Raw genomic sequence first — 18841 nt, forward strand, 5'->3', positions numbered from 1 at the left:
CTTCATGTTGCTCTTGCACTATTGTCCCTGAACAGGGGCTGCCAACCATCCCTAAAATACTGTTCCTCCCTCTACCCCAACAAAAATTTAAAGATACAACCCTGACCAATATAACCTACCATTGCCATAAGCCCAGTCATCATTGAGTCTGTGTCTCACTTTGCTGTAGATAGCTGACACTGGTCTTCATGTTGCTCTTGCACTATTGTCCCTGAACAGGGGCTGCCAACCATCCCTAAAATACTGTTCCCTCCCTCTACCCCAACAAAAATTAAGGAATACATCCATGACCAATAACCTACCATTGCCATAAGCCCAGTCATCATTTAGCCTGTGTCTCACTTTGCTGTAGATAGCCGACATGGTCTTCATGTTGCTCTTACGCCATTGTCGTCCCAGATACTTAGTCTGGACTTTGAGTAACTTGAGGACATAGAGTTGCATCATAGCTTGTTTGACCTTCAGAGCTCTCTTGAGGATTGGGGCTGATTTGAATACTACTAACATCTGTGGGAAAGAAAAATACAATTGGTGAATAGCATTAATTGAATCACCATGTATGTTATTCATATCAAACTGTCAACTTTTGCTTTTTAAAACCAAGTGAAGTTTACTCAATGTAATTACTAGTTTTAGAAAATCAGTTGTGGTAAGATTGAAGTAAGCATATTAAGCCTGTGCCAAATGGAGCTAATTGCACTAGCAGTTTTGATATTAGTAGCAAAAATATCTTTCACAACGGCTCATTGAACAGTATGGTGGTATCCAACCAAAACCGATGAGGATATCACTTTTTCGTTCACAACATTTAAAATGGAAAATACTACAGGCCTAACATTTCACTGGGATTATGAGAAAAATATGAGTTTTCTTCTGATGCTAAAATCTCCACTTTGATAGGATAAAGTGGGGATGATGCTGCCAATGTGATAACACCCCTTTAAAGGGAAAGATTGAAATTTCATCTTTCCCTGGGAAAAATCTGACATAAGGCCAGACCATGGCCAGACAGTAACATGAGCAGGTTCACCTTGGAAGGCATGGGTAGTTTTGCAAATATGGGATAACTTTCCCTAGGCCATCCAATATGCCTGAATTAGTAGGACTACGACTGGTATTTAATGGTCAGTTTATACTCTTATTTCCACATCTGTTAATTTTATGTGTGGCTTTAAGTTACTGTCGTCATCTAATATTTAAGCCCTTTACAATTATTTTATTTTAATATGTATATCAGCTTGTTTGATACATATAGCTGGCACTGGGCTATTTCAGTTAAAATCCATACACCCCTATGAAAGACATAACCTTAAACTTCCACACAGGGAGTGTGAATTTCAGATGGGGTTACCTCAATGGGTGACTCTATTTGAAATCTACACCTTCTGTGGGAGATTAAAATCATATCTTCCATACACTTTGTCCACTCTGAAGTACAAAGTGACAACGCACGCTTATACAGTGTGTTAACAGAGCCAGCACAAAGTCGGCACAATGTGTGCGTCGCGTCGGTACTTTGTACTTCAGAGTAGACTGATTGTAGGGGAGCATGGATTTCAACTGGAATAGCCCATGTGATGTTGTCAATTCAACCTTACCATAGTTCTTGAATGCTTCCATTTTGTCAACTTATTAAGTATTCTAAGTAAGTTGATACATGAGAAGAGATTCCTCCAACAGTATGGCACATTGTCACCAGCCTCCTACAGATACAATGAACACACACGTAACAGTTATTTTTAGGTTGTAAACTACGACTACTAACAGGAACTTGTAGTTTTGAACATAAATGTAAAGCCATGTATGATTTCCATCAAATTTTAATTTGGTTATTGTTTAATTAAAATGCTGAAATAAATAATACAAGTAATACCTCTGTATAATCATTAAAGACAATGGTTGTGACATATATATGGTACTTACAAGACTATCTGCTGTCAAGTCAGCCTGATCCCCAATTACACAAGAGGGAAAATCTATAACATGGATGCTGCAATGAACAATAAAGACAGGCAAATATGGCTGTTATCTTGAAGCTGCAGCCTATATCACTTTGTTCAGGGTTAGGGCCAGGATTTGGTTTAGGTTTAGGTCTTAAAGCGTTACAGTTACAGTTAGGTTTAGGATAGGTTAATTGATGAAATGACATGGACAAAATAGAGCATTCCCTTCAAAATCCGCAATACTCCTGTGGATGATTTAAGGTTGGTCTTAACCCTGGAATTAAGGAAACTTTTGGGGCTTATTGCCACATTATTGGTCTAAAGTACATAAAAGTAAACATATTTAGAATGGCAAACACTTGACAAATCCATCCATAGAAGTTGACTTACTTGTTCTTTGCACTGACATAGGCCTGGATGTTTTGATTGAAGAACTTTAGTACCAATGGGATGCAGTTGGCAAACACTAAATGCTGACTCATAAATTCAAACTGAAAAAAAAATAAGAGAAAATGAAAAAAAAAAAATTATAGCAATTACAAAATGTGAATTCATATCGCCCTAAATTAGTGATTTACAGTTAGAAATACACAAAGCGGTGATTTTCGTATAATAGCCCAGTGTGTAACACTGTGGGAAACCCACCAAATTGAATTGTCACACACAGGTACCAAATTACTCTTGCATATCTTGGTGAAGATCTGAAATCCATGTGCATGCATCACTTACCGTATAGGAAACAGGCACACACATAAAATCCAAATAGATTGGCTGGGTGCCTGAAGTACACAATTTTTGTCTCCATGTGGGAGTTTGGACTCTCTTGGAAAAGATTATTGAGTATCGTTTTTGGACCTTCTGACCACTATGCATGCTCAATTTGGCTGCTTATGGACCACCTCTATCTCACTCGCAAAAATAAATAAATAAATGACTGCTTTTTAATTACTAACCTGATAGACATGGTTGAGCTTGAAGTGTTTGAGTAGTAGCAGTAATAATCCAGAGATTGCCTTCACTATAATCTCTTTATGTCTGTTCACATCAATACCAAGCTTCATAGACTGTAGCACTGTGATCCTGTAACATAAATAACAACTTGTTCATCATCGTACTTCTAACAATCCAATACACACGAGACATTATGTTGTTGTGCTGTCATTTCCTGATTATGACATGAAATAAATGGAAGTAGCAGTCACATAACGTCGTGAACATTTCTGATCACACACACACCATGTCAATTACCAGGTTGTCATTATAATTTATAATAGTCAACATCATGGTTTGATGTGTAAACATGATTAAGGCGCCCAAATTGGGCCACACAGTAATTTTATGTACCTAATTAGGACATTATCATGCTACGACGGGCCTAATATGAAGTGTACATCATTGGCTGATCATAATACACCAACATCATCACGTGCCCCCCCGGGGTGCCCCCCCCCCATCGCATGCAAAATAAATCCCATAGGAAAATTGCCAAAAAATGGCTTGTGCCCCCCTCCATCCCGGTCCTCCCTATTATGGTCGGTGCCCCACCCCCAATATGATGACCTACGCTATAAGCCACTGTTCTTGGCAAAGACCAGTATAAAGACTTCTAATCAACTTACGGCATTTCTTCCGGTAGTACGTCGGCGAGGATATTGATGGATTCTGTCTTAGCTTTAGATGTAGGTGCTGCAGCTAATAGAATCTTGAGTAGTGAAATCTGTTAAGAAAAAAAGTTACATATTTCATGAAAAATGTAGGCTTTGACATCAGGAATTTTTAGAAATTTGTTAAGTTTTGCTGTGGTAATATTACTTTTAAAAGAAACACATACAATGATCCAGGCTGGGAATCAGGAAGCAAACTCAGGACCTTGCAACAGTAAACTGTTCAAACCTTGTGAAATGCATGGATTTCTTTCATAATTTGCAACAACCTGTGGCAATAAACCAGTTGAAAGGGTTCTCCATATGCCTATCAATGGAGCAATATTGGGATATGATGACATAAATTGACATCCAACCTCACATTTTCATCAAAGTACACAACTGACTTACACAATGTGCCTTTGTAACTTACTTACTTACTGCTCGCTTCACTGGCTTGGTCGGCGGGGCACCACTGATGACCAAGCCGGTTAAGGGAGCAGTAAGTAAGTAAATTAAAAAGGCACATTGTAACTAGATGGCAGGTAAAAGGACTTAGCGACTTGGATACGATAGTGGTTCTTTTCCGCAAAGAAATACATAATTTTTAACAAGGGTTAATATCCCTTTTCAAATCTTACCATGTATTGTGGTAGGTTAGGGAGCATAGCTTGGTACAAAACTTCTGTCGCATTCATTGGAATTTCTTCCTCACCCTGTATACAAACAAATATGTCAACAATAGATTATTCTGTGGCAGTGAAAATTACTTGGGCATAAAAAAGTTTGTTTCCTGCAGGTAATTGGGTTTTTTCTTCATTTGTTAAGGGGTACTACACCCTCTATAAATTTGTGTCTATTTTTGCATTTTTCTCAAAAACTAATAACACAGTGGTAACAAAAGATATGTATGATGTTGGCAAGGAATCAATTACTACACTGGAATTTCAGTGACCCAAGACAAGCGGTTCATTATTTATGATAAGAAATAAGGTACCGCTAGTATGTACTTCATTTCCTATCATATATACTGAACCGTTTGTGTTGAGTCACTGAAATTTCAGTGTAGTAATTGGTTTCTTGCCCCAATAATATACATAACTTTTGTTACCAGTGTGTTATTATTTTTGAGAAAAATGCAAAAATAGTCACAAATTTACTACAGGGGTGTAGTACCCCCTTAATAGAGTTGGGATTTATGATAACATATACCTCAATTTACTAAATTTTTATGTCAAATCAGTACAGAATAGGCAAACTATGAAAATTCTAAGTTCTAGGAAAATATATATTGTGAACAAATGCACAAGAAAAATTTGATGAAAAAGTAGTTTTCATTCATTTTTTGCCTGAAATCTTCTGTATTTCTCAAATAAAAATAAATAAATCTCAATTCAATTCACAACATTCAGACTGAGCCATCAGCAATGCTGGTCTAGTTTGATTCCTGTGTTAGCATATTCTCCATTATTATTTGGACTTTGCACCAACACTTGTTAATTATGTTTGTCTGAAGTTTTTAATTGTAACACATTGGATGGGTTAAGGTTAGCAACTATTTTAAATTGTTGCCCTTTGGTAGTTCAGAGCATCTTGCGAATGGCAGTGAGCTTTTGCAAAAATTGCATTGTTCATTTCATAGCAAGTGTGTAGAAGAATTCAAATATCACAGATATACTTTTGTAGGTCATGTGGTTCTTGAGTTATGTTGTAAAGAAGGCTGAAACAACAACACTTTTGTAAAATGTATATAAGTCATTAACAACAATAAATCAAGCAAGTTTTCAAAGTATATGATTTGTAGAATAAACTTTTGCAAAACATCAAAGTGTTATTTTTCAATAATATATATAATACAAATCGATACATCATGTACCCTTAAACTAGCCCTTTCTTATTTGTATTTCATTTTGATATCAAAATAAAAGTTGAATTGAATATCAGAATTTCTCACCTGTGACAGTGGATTTTTGTTGATTTCCTCCTCCTGTTTCACTTGAAGTTCTGTGAGTGACACATACACATGCTGAAACAACACACACTCAATGGTTAGTACTTTGTTCTGGGCTGGATTTACATTTCCAGGGCCCTGGCCAAAGCTAAAATTTAGGGCCCCTGGTTATCCAGATCAATGTGTATAATACCCTAATCCACCCCCATCTCTGTAACCTACACTACTCAAATTTTTTTTTTAAGAATCAGACTTATTAGTTATCATATTTTTTTCAAAAACAGCATTAATGTTGTAAATCAGATGAGCATCCATTTCATTTGTTAACGTTCAGACAACATAACACTTGTACTACGAGTAATGAAGTCCCATTACACTGAATTCTATTACCCCCACGACCCATTATTCAAAATCACGCACTGTGATTTGTTGAAACGTGTCACGTGACAGACCATTAATTAGCGATAAAGTGTCAAGGGCAACAAACTTTATGTTCTTATATCATCACAGCGCACAGCACACCTGCTTATGTAGGGGAGAATGGAATGCCAGGGGTGTGTTATTGTATGTGCATACCTGCTTATAGGGGAGAATGGAATGTTAGGCTGTGTTATTGGAATGTGCATACGCTTTGGCTACGTGTAGGCGCTACACCTTGAGGTAAACAACTTGAAATATTTGGGCAAAAAATGTGACATTTTCTCTTTAAATCGCACTATTTTGTGGTAATAGAATAGAATAGAATAGGCAGCATTATCCTTTACACGCAAATAATGTGTCCTCGGCAGTAAAATCGTTTAAATAATGGGTTCGGCTGCGCCTCACCCATATTTACGTTTTTACTGCCTCGGACACATTATTTTCGTGTAAAGGATCATGCATTACCCTTTATTTCTTAAATATACTTAGGGCACCATGAGAATAGATGAAGAATGAAAATCAGGATTGTCAGATTCTGATCCTTGAAATATTTTGAGAATGTACATCTCATTCTAAAACCAGTGCTTCATCAACTTTTTTTTAAAATAATTTTATTTACTTTATCCTATCAAATTTGTTTTTCTGCTATGTATTTGTATTTTATATATATTTTTTAATCGTCTGGATCAATTTTATGATAATAGTGTACAATATAAATGCTAGTTTATTACTATATTATCACTATATTATTATTATTGGGCCATGGCTTTTCATCTCCAATACATCCAACTGCAAAATTTTAGCAGAATTCAGTTAAAATAATATTAAACTTCCTGTACCTTTTTCAAAATCTGTACTCCTTCATGAATGGGTTGAGGCAGTCCTGCTAGTGTACTTCTGTCACTGTGGACAAAAAGGTATGCAAGATATTATATTAGGTGAGAAATGGGCTATTCCAGTTGAATCCATACACTCCATATGGAAGACATGACCTAAACCTCCAACATAAGGCGTATAGATTTCAAATGGAATTACCCTGCGTGGGAGATTAAGGTCATGTCTTCCATAGAGGGTGTATGGACTGGAATAGCCCAATATCAATTAGGCCAAAAAAAATAATTGTTTGTTTGTCCTCCACAGCTTTGAAAGAGGACGTGCGGGCGGGCGGATTTTATTTTCTTCTTTAATATGCAGTTAAAGTTATAATTTGTGTTCATGTCATAGTCTTTTAATGATTTTGTGGGCTTTTTTTATTTTCAACCATGAAAGATCTTAGCATTTAGCTCTAGCTAGGTCCAGAGATACTCCAAATCTGGAAAAAAATTGAATTTTACTTATTTTTTATAAAAAAAAAAAAATAGAAAATTTGGCCTTATGGAAGAGAATGCTACTGCTATTGTTTCATTTCTTTTCATTGGACAGCCAAGCAGGTGACCATAAAATGTCTTCATGAATCTGGTTGAAACAATTTGTTTCTATCAACAAATCGAAGGAATTTATTGATAGAATCAAATTGTCACAATCCCTCAGCAGCCTTTATATACATGACAAGTATGATGCAATTATACAAAAGACAAAACTCACAGAGTATCAACTCAGAATTACCCCAGGCAAAATGCTATGGTAAAGACACCATATTGGTTTGTCTTGCATGAAGACCAAAAATAGTGTACCTTCGGTGATTATCAGCAAATGCGATAGACGATCATTTGTACCTTTAGATTGAGCATTAGAGGTTTGCGTGCTTAGCACACTTGGTGTGTATCATCACCAGAGTACACATCCAATTTCTCACTGGATGTACTCTGGAGCTACTCCGGATTACCCCCAGGGCTACTCTATAGCGGTGTACCGTAACGCGAGTCAAAAATCCGTGGACTACTCCTATCCGGTTTTCCACGGTGTACCTCCCGTAGAGACATTCTATAGCGGAGTACCTCTAGAGGTACTCCGTAAAAAAATGTGTGATGATCTGTTGCCAGATTTAATGCTATTTTCTCAATTTAGCTTTATTGTATGCTTTTATTTGGATATATTAGGGATTTTTGTTCTTTCTTTCTTTTTTTTATTATTATTTTTCAAATATATGTTAATATTATAATAAATTAATAATCGAAAATAGTAAACAAGTAAACAGGCCTACAAAATACATAAACAAGTTCAGAAATAAGCGAGTAAAATTAATGAAGTAAATAACTGACTAAATAAATTTACAAATGAATAAACAAGTAAATAAAATAATATGTAGGCCTAATTAAATTAACAAGTAAAAACTACACAAATAAGAAAGTAAATAAGTAAACATGTAGGCCTAAATAAAACAAAATGAATAGTACTCGTAGGCCTAGGCCTATAAAATAATCAATAATAGAATGCTAATAATTATCATGAACTTGGTTGTTATTTAGCTTTTTAATTTGATTACCTGTTTGCTTACATGTTTTTTCATTTGTTTGAGTAGGCCTGCATTTGTATGATTTTAAGCATTTTTCTTTGCATATTATACTTGAATGATTGGTCATTTTATAGCTAATATTTATTTTAGGACCCCACTTTTATTCATTTATTTTTACGCTTTTATTAAATTTATTATTAGTTTTATATTTATTATTTATTTACGTGAATTATATTTTACTTATTTACTTTTTAATTGTTTAGTAACTTATTTAAATATTTACTTTTTAATAAATAAGTGACCAATCATTCAAGTATAATAAGCAAAGAAAAAATATTAAAAAAACAAACAAAATACGGCCTACTCAAACAAACAAAAAAACACATATCAAACACGTAAGTCAAAGTAAAAGATGAATAACAACCAAGTAAAAAAATATGAAAACTGTGAATAACATCAATGAAAGATGAAGACTAGTAGGCCTAAGGCCTAGCCAAACGAATCAAAACCAAACTGTATTGCAAGAAGGTGTAGGCCCCTATTATAGGCATAGGCCCACGCCTTAAAAGTAATGCGGTGCAAAATGTTAGGAAAACAGCGTAAGAACAAGAAATTGAAGAAGTATAAATTTTAACTGTAATAATAAACCCGGTACGGTAAATAAACAAACAACATGGGAAAGTGGAACCGCGAACCGCGCGAAGTATGAACACAGGAAAACAACGTCACAAAAGCATCTCAAGTTAACAAAACTAAAAACATAACAAGAAAAAAAAAATTAAATAATGATTGAAAATGATTTTAAAAACAAATTGAAAAGAAGTCGTACTGGTACTGTCGTAAACAAAAGAACAAGTTTCTACAAACGAAACAACCACAAAAGAGAAACAAAATGTCTCTGTGACATCGGCAAGTGATTCTCGCCCCGTCATGACGCCCTATGCAAACATGGTCAATCAATTAATCAAAACAACAAACGCTCGCTTTGCTAAAATAGCTAGGTACGCCGCACTAGTACGCGCCGCTTACGCTGCTTGGCGAAGTTGTTTACCGCTGCCGGTCAATGACCCGGTTGGCTGCGGTTGTACACCGGAGCTGACTTCGGTATTACTCCAGGGTTGGCTCGTGGCTGACAGCTATCAGATGTACTTCAGAGTAGCTTCTTAAGAGTACTTTTGGAGTAGCTCCGATATGGCGTATCCAGAAGTTGGCACTAGTGTAGCACCGGAGTTGGCTTCTAGACAGACAATGGATGGAGTAACAGCGAAGTATCTCTGATATGGTGTATCCACTATGGGGTTTGCTAAGGTGTAGCTACTTTGGAGTAGCTTCAGAGTAGCTCTATTAAGGTGTAGCTTCAGGGCTACACCAGGTGTAGCTGCGAAGGTAATCTGCCGCGGGGGTAAACCGTGAATGAGAATCTGGTATGTTACACGCAGAACAGAAACAAACCACGCTTAAATTCAAAGTTTGCTGGGCAAATGTTGAAGCAATACAGAGGTACAGTATTTTGCCCACCATGAGCGCCATGCAATCATGATGGAGTCAGTACTCTTTAGGTCTAATCTCTTTGTTTTTAACACCTTTCCTATCAAGTAATCCATGTTTTGAAGGTGAAGGAACATTTGGGCACTCAAATTGATCAAAATAGGTCATCCGACGATATGGGTAGTGAACGTCACGCAGAGTAAATATTCATGTGATACAATTTTTTATTTTTCATTTTCAAGTTGACCTCAAATGACCCTTCAGTATCCTTACCTTGGCACCTGAAAACCAACAAATTTACTTCTGGTATGATCCAAAAAAGTATCCAAGTCTTTTTGCCTGAAAAAAAAGAAATGTAAGCCACAATAGGATTTAGATAAGATTTCAAACAACACATACCAAATTAAAACTCATTGCCCCCAATGGGGGTTTGCGCCATGTTGCTAACCTCCATGTTTGGAATCTTATTCAACCTCTTGCTTGATGCCAAGCTCCTTCTCCTCCTTGCTTAACACCATGATACTGTCATCATTACAAAGAATGTAAGAATCTGTTGAAAAATGGAACAGCACATTGTGGAACTACCTTGCAGAAAATCTGTTGTTAAGGTAGAAACATCGGCTATGGTGTCATGCACAGATTTGGTTTAAAATGATACAGGATGTGTAGTTGGGTAAGAAAAACTCGCCTGCCAAATTTTAATTTTTGCCAACAAAGCGTTTGAGTTATGCCATTTTTTATCATTAGGAAACCCCATTGACTTTGCACATAGAGTGGTTTTGACACAAAGCCTTGTTCACTAAAATTGGTAAAAGTTTGAAAATGGATACTATGTTTAGATATTATTTTTTATCCTTTCTATCCCCTTTATAGAACTGCTTTTTGGATCTTTTTATTACAAAAATGTTACCAAATAATATTAATTACTTTTTTCCTATATATTGGCCAGTAATAAAGGGGATATTTGAAGGTAATGTTAGTACTTGCTCAAATTTTCTTGATTTGATCTAGAAACACTGAATGACCCAATTTCATAATTATTGTCTGAGCTAACCATAGGGCCAATTTTAACAAACAAGGTGTCATATGAAAGGTTATTAAATTTAGAAACTTTTCTCGCCAGCTTTTTTTTTAATAAAGTGTTTCTATTTTAAGTTATGGGTGTTTCTAGATTTCCCTAATTTAAAAATAGAAAAAATGATTTTTCTCAAAAATTAAACACTTGATCAAAAAAAATCTGGCGAGAGAATTTAGATATTAGGCTTATTAACCACCCCACAAACTATGGAAACCATATCACATTCCCTCTAGGCTAGCAATAATTATTAGTAGAAAAAATTAGGGAATTTTCAAAAAATAAAGAAAAACATAAGAAATGCTTAAATTTTCATGAAACGTTAAAAATAAGTGGAGTAAAGACTTATATTAAATTGGTTATATATTTGATATGGATACATAATTTTGATTTGATATAGTGGCTATTTTCCTGCATGGGCCTATTATCCGATGCTCCTACCTTAAATATCACACTCTTGCTTCCTTCAAACCTGATATACTTGCCTGACTTTAGGTGTCCACGGTAAGGCATGGCATGGCTCTCTGGGTGTATCAGGTGGTCTGGTGCCGTTCTCATCTTCCTCCTCACTCCCTCCGTTTCCATTGCCATTCCCATTGCCATCGCCGTTCCCATTGCCACCGTCATCTTCATCTTTGTGATCTGGGTCCTCTGGCATGGGTTCATCGATGCCGTTCTGCTTCACCAATCCCTGCAAATCAAAACAGCACACAATGTGTGTGAATTCCTGGGAAAGTGTTGATTTCACGCTACGTTATGGTAAGTGCACCGCATGAACCAAAATTACATGACAATGTTTGCAAGTAAAGGCTATTAACATGACAGGATGCATCACAACTCCCTCAATCTGTGTTATTGATTTAATCCATCACAATTATTCTCAAAAAAGTGTACATTTTAACGATGTGCCATTCCATACACCCCTAAGGAAGACATGACCTTAATCTTCCACACAGGGAGTGTGAATTTTAAATGGAGTTACCCGCATGTGTGAATTCATTTGAAATCTACACCCCTGTGTGGGAGACTAAGGTCATGCCCAATATCTGAAAAGTAAATAATGCACTTTTTGAGAGGTTTTTCTTTCAAAATAAAACAAGCAAATGCAGTTTCTAAAAGCAATTTCAGAAAACTTTCAATAGATCTTCCGTTTGATTTAATAGAGAGATTTACCTTCAGTAAATCATTGCCACACTGATTGTAAGTCTTTATAGAATTGGCCCACACCAGAAAAAGTTGTGATGCTTTTATTCAGTGTCTTCAAATAATTCCCAGTGATGTCAAAACTATTCAGTGCCAAGGTGTGCCTTAGGCGCCTAATTGGGCTGCTTGGCAATCTCAGAAAACCATGCCGCTACTTGCCTAAAATTGGGCAGTAATTTTATGTATTAACGTTAAATGTAGCCAAATTATAAAGATTATGAGTCTCTGAAGCTCCAAATTGCAATAATGATGGGTTTTGTTGATCAATCACTTTTTTAAAGTTCTTAGAAATTGGGCTACAATCAACACGGCCTGGCAAGCTAATTCCCTGTGCATTAGCACTGAAATAGTTTTGGCAACACTGATAATTCCTCCTACTATAATTCCTCCTACTAAAAACAAAGCTTGAATGTTGGTTCAAATTCATAATTGCTCAATCAAATTTCTTAACAATCAGCTTTCTCCATAAAGTTACCATCAAGGATGGATGTATTTACATAATATTTAAGGTCAAAAGCACATTATATCAATTCTGTGAGTAAAATAAATATGTTTATGATGTGCTGAAGTTGGCAAGGCATGGAAGACACAATTGGAAAGAAATCAACTGTGAGAATGACAGCACATTTGGGCTATTTTCTTTGAAATCCATCCACCCCTATGGAACACATGACCTTAATCTCCCACACAGGGGGTGTAGATAATCAAACTGAGTTAACCATTCTGGTAATCCCATTTGAAATTCACACTCACTGATTAAGTCATGTCTTTCATAGGATTGTATGTATTTCAAGTGGAACAGCCAAAAGTTAAAGGATGTCTCCGGCAATCACAACATTATGCCTTATATGTTAGAAAATTAATTATCAATGACGAACAACATGGTTTTAAACAAATTCATATTGACTATAAAAACGAATTAATACAGCCGTCTCTCAACACACGATATTCAAAATTCCCGGGCGCCAAAATTGTCCAGTGCAATGACGTCTCAGTAATACAATGAAGGCGGCAACAATTAAGCACAAATAACAATGACGTCATTGCACTAGACAATTTCGTGGCAGGAATTTTGAATATCGCGTGTTGAGAGCCAGCTGTTATTATTCGTTTTTTTAGTGTCAATGTGAGTTTGTGATTCATGCTTGATAATAATATTATTTTTCTAACATATAAGGCATAATGTTGTAATTGCCAGAGACATCCTTTAACCAACTTCAAAAAACTGAATGGACAAAATGTACTGCTTATCTGAAATTCTGTATGCAAGCGTGTTGATTGGTAATAAATGTGATATGCTGCACAATATCACATGCTTTCTAGATGCAGGTATTTTGTCCACTCAATTTTTGACTTGAGAGTTAGTAACATTTATGATCCTGTGTATTTACATATTTACAAATTCCAGCAAATGATGACATTTGCATGGATGTAAAAGTATGAGTGCGTAGGCACACTGATGAGAAAGTCAGCACTGAGACAGAAGTTTGTTTAATACAAACATAATTCAAAATGAGTGTTACAGCCAAGGGTGAAAATAAGTGGGAGACAGGATACCGGAGCCGTTTAGCTCCCAGAAACCCTGAAATGGCCCCTAGTCCCATCTAAATTTAAGCTGACCAGGGGACACTTTTCTTCAGAAACTGGCCCCTGGTCACTACACCCAAAAATTCAGTTCAATAGCCATTAATGCATGATGATCTTATTCAGAACAAATATTGGCCCCTTGTTGATTAAAAGTGGCCCCTGGTTCCATGTTGAATGAAGTGAACCACCATTTTGTGCAAAAAGGAGCCCCTGGTTCATCATTTCTTATTTTCACCCTTGGTTACCGCAGTGACAGAGACAGAGACGCCCAACATTGAGACCAGGAATAACAGACAAAGAGTCAGATAAGTGAGAATGAACGGTGTTGGGCTATTCCAGTTAAATTCCATACACCCCCTATGGAAGATGTGATCTTAATCACCCACACAAGGAGTGCAGATTTCAAATGAGATCAGATTTCAAATGGAATCTCATTTGAAATGCACACTCCCTGTGTGGAAGATTAAGATCATGTCTTTCATAGGGTGTGTGGAGTTCAACTGGAATAGCCCAAAAGAGTGAGAGAGCGAGACACACATAAGAGACATATAGATACAGACAAAGAAAGAGAGAAAGGAGAGAACATGAAAAAATACAACTACATACAAGAAACAGATGAACACAGCATTAATTTACAGCAGTTATATTGCAATTAATGAGAATATTAAAGTATAAAATTAAAATGTCAGAAACAAAATGTGTTCAATTTTTGACAAAAATGTTTGAAAATTTGTCTGCAAAGACAAGGAAGAGATTTTAAATAAGTCACGCAGAAGAGGACTGAAGATTCAGTTGAATGGATTTTTTTTCAAATAATGCTATTCTAAAACTACCATATCAATTTGAGTTTATCTTAAAAGCTTTGTTAGTTACTATTAAATATGGATAGCTTAAATACTTGTATCTTATACTTAAAATGTTAGCATGTTTAGCATGTTAGAGATAAGAAATTTTAGCATGTAAATATAAAGAATCATATGAATAAATAATACCCCAATTAAAAAGAAGCATAATGTTTTTATCCAAAAACAAACCCCAAGTTAGTAGGTTTTCAGGATTTGGAATGGTGGGTTTCAAGGTAGGAAGTACTGGATGACAAACACAAGCATTGTCAGAGGTTTGTCAAATGTCTTACACCAGGGCAAGGTAGAAATTAACCATTATACCCTTCTCCATTTCATGTAGTCTGCACAATAAATAAGATACTAGTTTATGAACTTTGACCTCACTGCCATTTTGAAGAGAGGATACATTTGAAAATCAAGGTGACCACAATGTGTGTAAGGAAGTTATCTTGAATATTTTGAGATATCAATGACAGCAAATGGTGCAGATATCACACAAAGTTATGAAACAAAGATTGATGGTAGGCAAAGATTCAAAATTGCACTTAGCACTTTCTTCAAGCTTTACCGCAGCAGACCGCATTGTCCGTACTCACCATACTTGGTACTTGATTGAGTAAGGTTATTGTCAGTATAATTTGACCAGCTCGTAATCGGCGATCCTTATAACATTGCGGACTAATATCAATATATTTCATTTCATTCATATTTAATTGCCGACTTATAACATCTCGCCAGAAGCATCACAAATTATTAATTCAAGTTGTATAATTTCTGCTTTCTTTAATACGCACAATATAGAGCAGATAGGTCAACTCTATCACTATTAGCATGGGTCTACTGTTTGGTGTAGTTGTAAAAGCCTAGCCGATGTTGTAAAGTTGTAGTTGTAAAGCCTAATTCCCACTGATTACGAGCTGATCAAACTGTAGGCCAATTATGATGTGTACAAATCAGTGTAATCCGCTACACTGAAAAACATGAAAAGTGCCACTTTTTAATCTATACAGTACCTTCCATCTGTTTTCATTGCATAACTTCCTTGCGCACATTCATGCATTGTGGATCGACATGATTTTTGAAATCTACCCTTACTTTGGACGGTGGGGTCACATTCATAACAAGGCACCTTATTTCTTGTGCAGACTGTAGTTAACATCATTGGCACCAATAAATGTTACACAGTCATGTTGGCTAAAATCAGAATGAACCTGGTGTCCACATCTTATGGAACATGCCCATTGCATAAACAGCATAAGATGCAATGGACTCAATAATGATATTGAACATAAATAAATAAATTTTGGATTTATAAAGCGCCTTTCTCCAGATCTTAGAGGACTCAAAGCGCTGTAATTTCGCTGCAATGGTGAATCATCACAATCAGATCGCATCAACTAGGCCAGTTGCTGCCGAACGGCGCACACCTATCCGCATTTAGATTGTAACATCCACCAATTATCTGTGCAGCTCCCCAAATTCCATTGGGTGAAGGAAGTTTTGATAACCAAACAACTAATCACCGATTTTTGCGATACAGGAGGAAACCGGAGATCCCGGAGAAAACCTGCAGAGCGAAAGCATGGAATCGGATAAACCAAGTGCACATGAGTCCTTGGGCGCGCCGGGCTTGAACCGGGACCTCAGTGGTGCAAAGCGAGGGAATTACCGCTGCGCTAACTCGCCCTCACAATAATTGAAGTGTACGCCTGCCAACATACTAGAAAATATTTTGGGAAAAGCACCAAATTAATCAAATTAGACACATTTTCATTGGCAGTGTGATTTCATTTCTGCCATAGCTTTTCAAATCTTTCTGACAATGTATTAACAGTAACATGTGTGTGTCCATCTGAATCTGCCATCATGCATGATTTGGGCTATTCCAGTTGAAATCCATACACCCCTTACAGATGACACGACTTTAATCTTCCACGTAGTGAGTGGCAATTTCAAATACACTCCATATGTGGAAGATTAAGGTCATGTCTTCCATAGGGGACAGGTGATCCATAATCCAAACTGGACTAGCCCACATTAATTTCCTGAAGGCATTACTCATTACTGGCTCCTGCACCAAGTCACCATTATATTGTAATGTAAATGGAAAAAGATGATGCCCAATTCCTACCTCGAGTAGTTCAGACAATTTGATAAACGCCTGACAGGGACACATTTACATTACTGTGTAAAACGAAATATTAGTACAAAAGTGTAAATCCATGCATTTATATTACCGCAACCATTTTCTTCTTTTACTGTAGTTTTTATATGCAGAAATTAACATTCCCTATTCTAACAAGTTTCTTTCATTCCTTCACCAACAAACACACGCACAAGCATTTAATATAACACACACACACACACACACTTCAATCTATGCTTGAATTCATCAAGATGCCTATCATGACATGAGCTATCTAAACTAAATTGGCATGCTGTACACTAAGTGAATAAGAATGGAACATAAACACAATAACAAAAACACTACTTATATTCCGATGTTCTACTTGGAAATACGGTGATGGAATTGCCCTGATCCATTTAAAGTCCACACTCCCCCTGTGGAAAATTTTGGAAATATTGCCAACAGGGGGAGTATAAATTTCAAAAAGAATGAGCACATTCACCAACTCAATTTGAAACTTTGTGGAAGAGTCAGGTGAGATCATTCACAAAGGGAACATGACATTTAAATCAAGTCACCTAATGAGTTCATTCCATTTTAAATCCACACTCCCTCTGTGGAAGATATTTTAATATCTTCCACAGGGGAGTGTGGATTTTAAATGGATTAGCCCGATTATTTCACCTTGAAGCATATTCCCCATCACATAAGGCATCATAATGGATAGAAGACTACTTTTGATTACGAGAAATGTCATCTAGGTAAAAAGCTAAAGAACAACTACTGACATTAGTCCACATGAAAAATGTTCTTCTCAGTCAGAACTTGTATGTTAGTCAACTTTAACTAAGGTTGGCATTTCGGGGGTAAACGGGTACCACCGAGATTACATTACCCGGTAGGAAATACCTCCCGGTACCAAATTCAAAAAAAAAAAGAGTCTAGGTCCAGGGACACTACAAAACCGAAAAAATAAAAACTTAAAAAAAAAACTTTAAAATTTTTTTTTTTTTTTTTTTTTTTTTTTGTATTGGTACCCGTTACCCACCAAAAAATGCGGCGGGTACCCGGGTACAAAATTACCCGAAAATGCCAGGCCTAACTTTAACCCACAAAATTTATCACATTTGCTTTCACTTGGACACATCAACATAATGATGAAGATGGCGATGATGAAAGTGATTGTGACCATTGCAATGATTATGCAGTCCAAAATTTGAATCTTCTTTCATCTCCTTTTCTTTTCCTGGTATAATTATTTGTGCATGCACAGCATGGACGAAATGTGCCGTGTATGAACATCACCTTAAGCTTCCAAGTAGAACAGAGAATATAAACAGCATATCTGGGCAGTAAGCCAGTGGCAAGAAGCTTGAAATGGGCTACTCCACTTGAAATCTCCCACACTCCTGTGGATGATTTAAGAAAAGTCTTCCACAGAGCGAATGTGTTTTTCAATTGAAATTGACAAGTGTTATTATTTTTGAAAGCCATGCTCCCCCAGTATATTGCTTTACATATACCACATTTGTTCCAATAAGCATCCATGCCTCAATAAGCGCCCACCCAGGGTATTTTCAATTTGCTAAAGGGTACCATTAATGTTGAAGTGACGGACAGACGTCGATACCGTGAAATACCTGGGGGATTAGAAGTCCTGTGTAAACTTGCAATACATTTCTGCATCGGAAAAGCTACTAGAACGTCTCAGGACCCTTTTATAACACTAGCGGGATACCAGGCTTCGCTGCTGGTCCCCGCTAGATGAGTAAATGGGAGCGTTCACTATAACAGGAAGAATTACTGGACAGGTAGAATCATCGAAAAGATACATTTTGATTTTTCGCTTCCATGTTATTTATTTATTTAAACCCGCTCCCATTTATTTCTAAATCTGTTATTTGTTACATTTCCTTTTAGCTTCATTTTTATTTGCTGCTTGTGATTTCCCGCTTCCATGTTTTTTATTTAATTCTGTTATCATTATTATAGCTTCATTTTTTTTTTTCTTACATTTCCTGATTAGTTTCTTTCCTTCTTTGTTTCGTTCCCGTTTCATTTAGTTAATTTAACCCGCTGGCCTAATTACTCGTACCTCTTTTGTCATTTTAATTTCATTTTTCTTTATAGTATAGGTCTACCGCTTCATTTTGTTTATACAAC

General features: G+C 36.3%; 1 protein-coding gene across 2 annotated transcripts in view; it reads right to left on the reverse strand.

Annotated features, from left to right (window-relative positions):
* LOC140148137 (striatin-interacting protein 1 homolog) overlaps window positions 1-18841 on the reverse strand; it is a 39675-nt gene that overhangs the window by 1513 nt on the left and 19321 nt on the right. Inside the window, exons 10-20 of one of the 2 annotated variants that reach the window (XM_072169995.1) lie at window positions 11401-11591; window positions 10114-10179; window positions 6797-6860; window positions 5541-5612; window positions 4228-4302; window positions 3563-3660; window positions 2897-3023; window positions 2334-2434; window positions 1924-1990; window positions 1599-1703; window positions 303-507 (exon numbers count right to left, since the gene is read on the reverse strand). In XM_072169995.1, the coding sequence (XP_072026096.1) occupies window positions 303-507; window positions 1599-1703; window positions 1924-1990; window positions 2334-2434; window positions 2897-3023; window positions 3563-3660; window positions 4228-4302; window positions 5541-5612; window positions 6797-6860; window positions 10114-10179; window positions 11401-11591 (1171 nt within the window). Of the gene's footprint in view, window positions 1-302; window positions 508-1598; window positions 1704-1923; window positions 1991-2333; window positions 2435-2896; window positions 3024-3562; window positions 3661-4227; window positions 4303-5540; window positions 5613-6796; window positions 6861-10113; window positions 10180-11400; window positions 11607-18841 lie in introns of both variants that reach the window. The other variant, XM_072169994.1, reaches the window with a different exon arrangement.

The sequence above is a fragment of the Amphiura filiformis genome, chromosome 3, assembly GCF_039555335.1.
Source record: "Amphiura filiformis chromosome 3, Afil_fr2py, whole genome shotgun sequence".
NCBI classification, from domain to species: Eukaryota; Metazoa; Echinodermata; class Ophiuroidea; order Amphilepidida; family Amphiuridae; genus Amphiura; species Amphiura filiformis.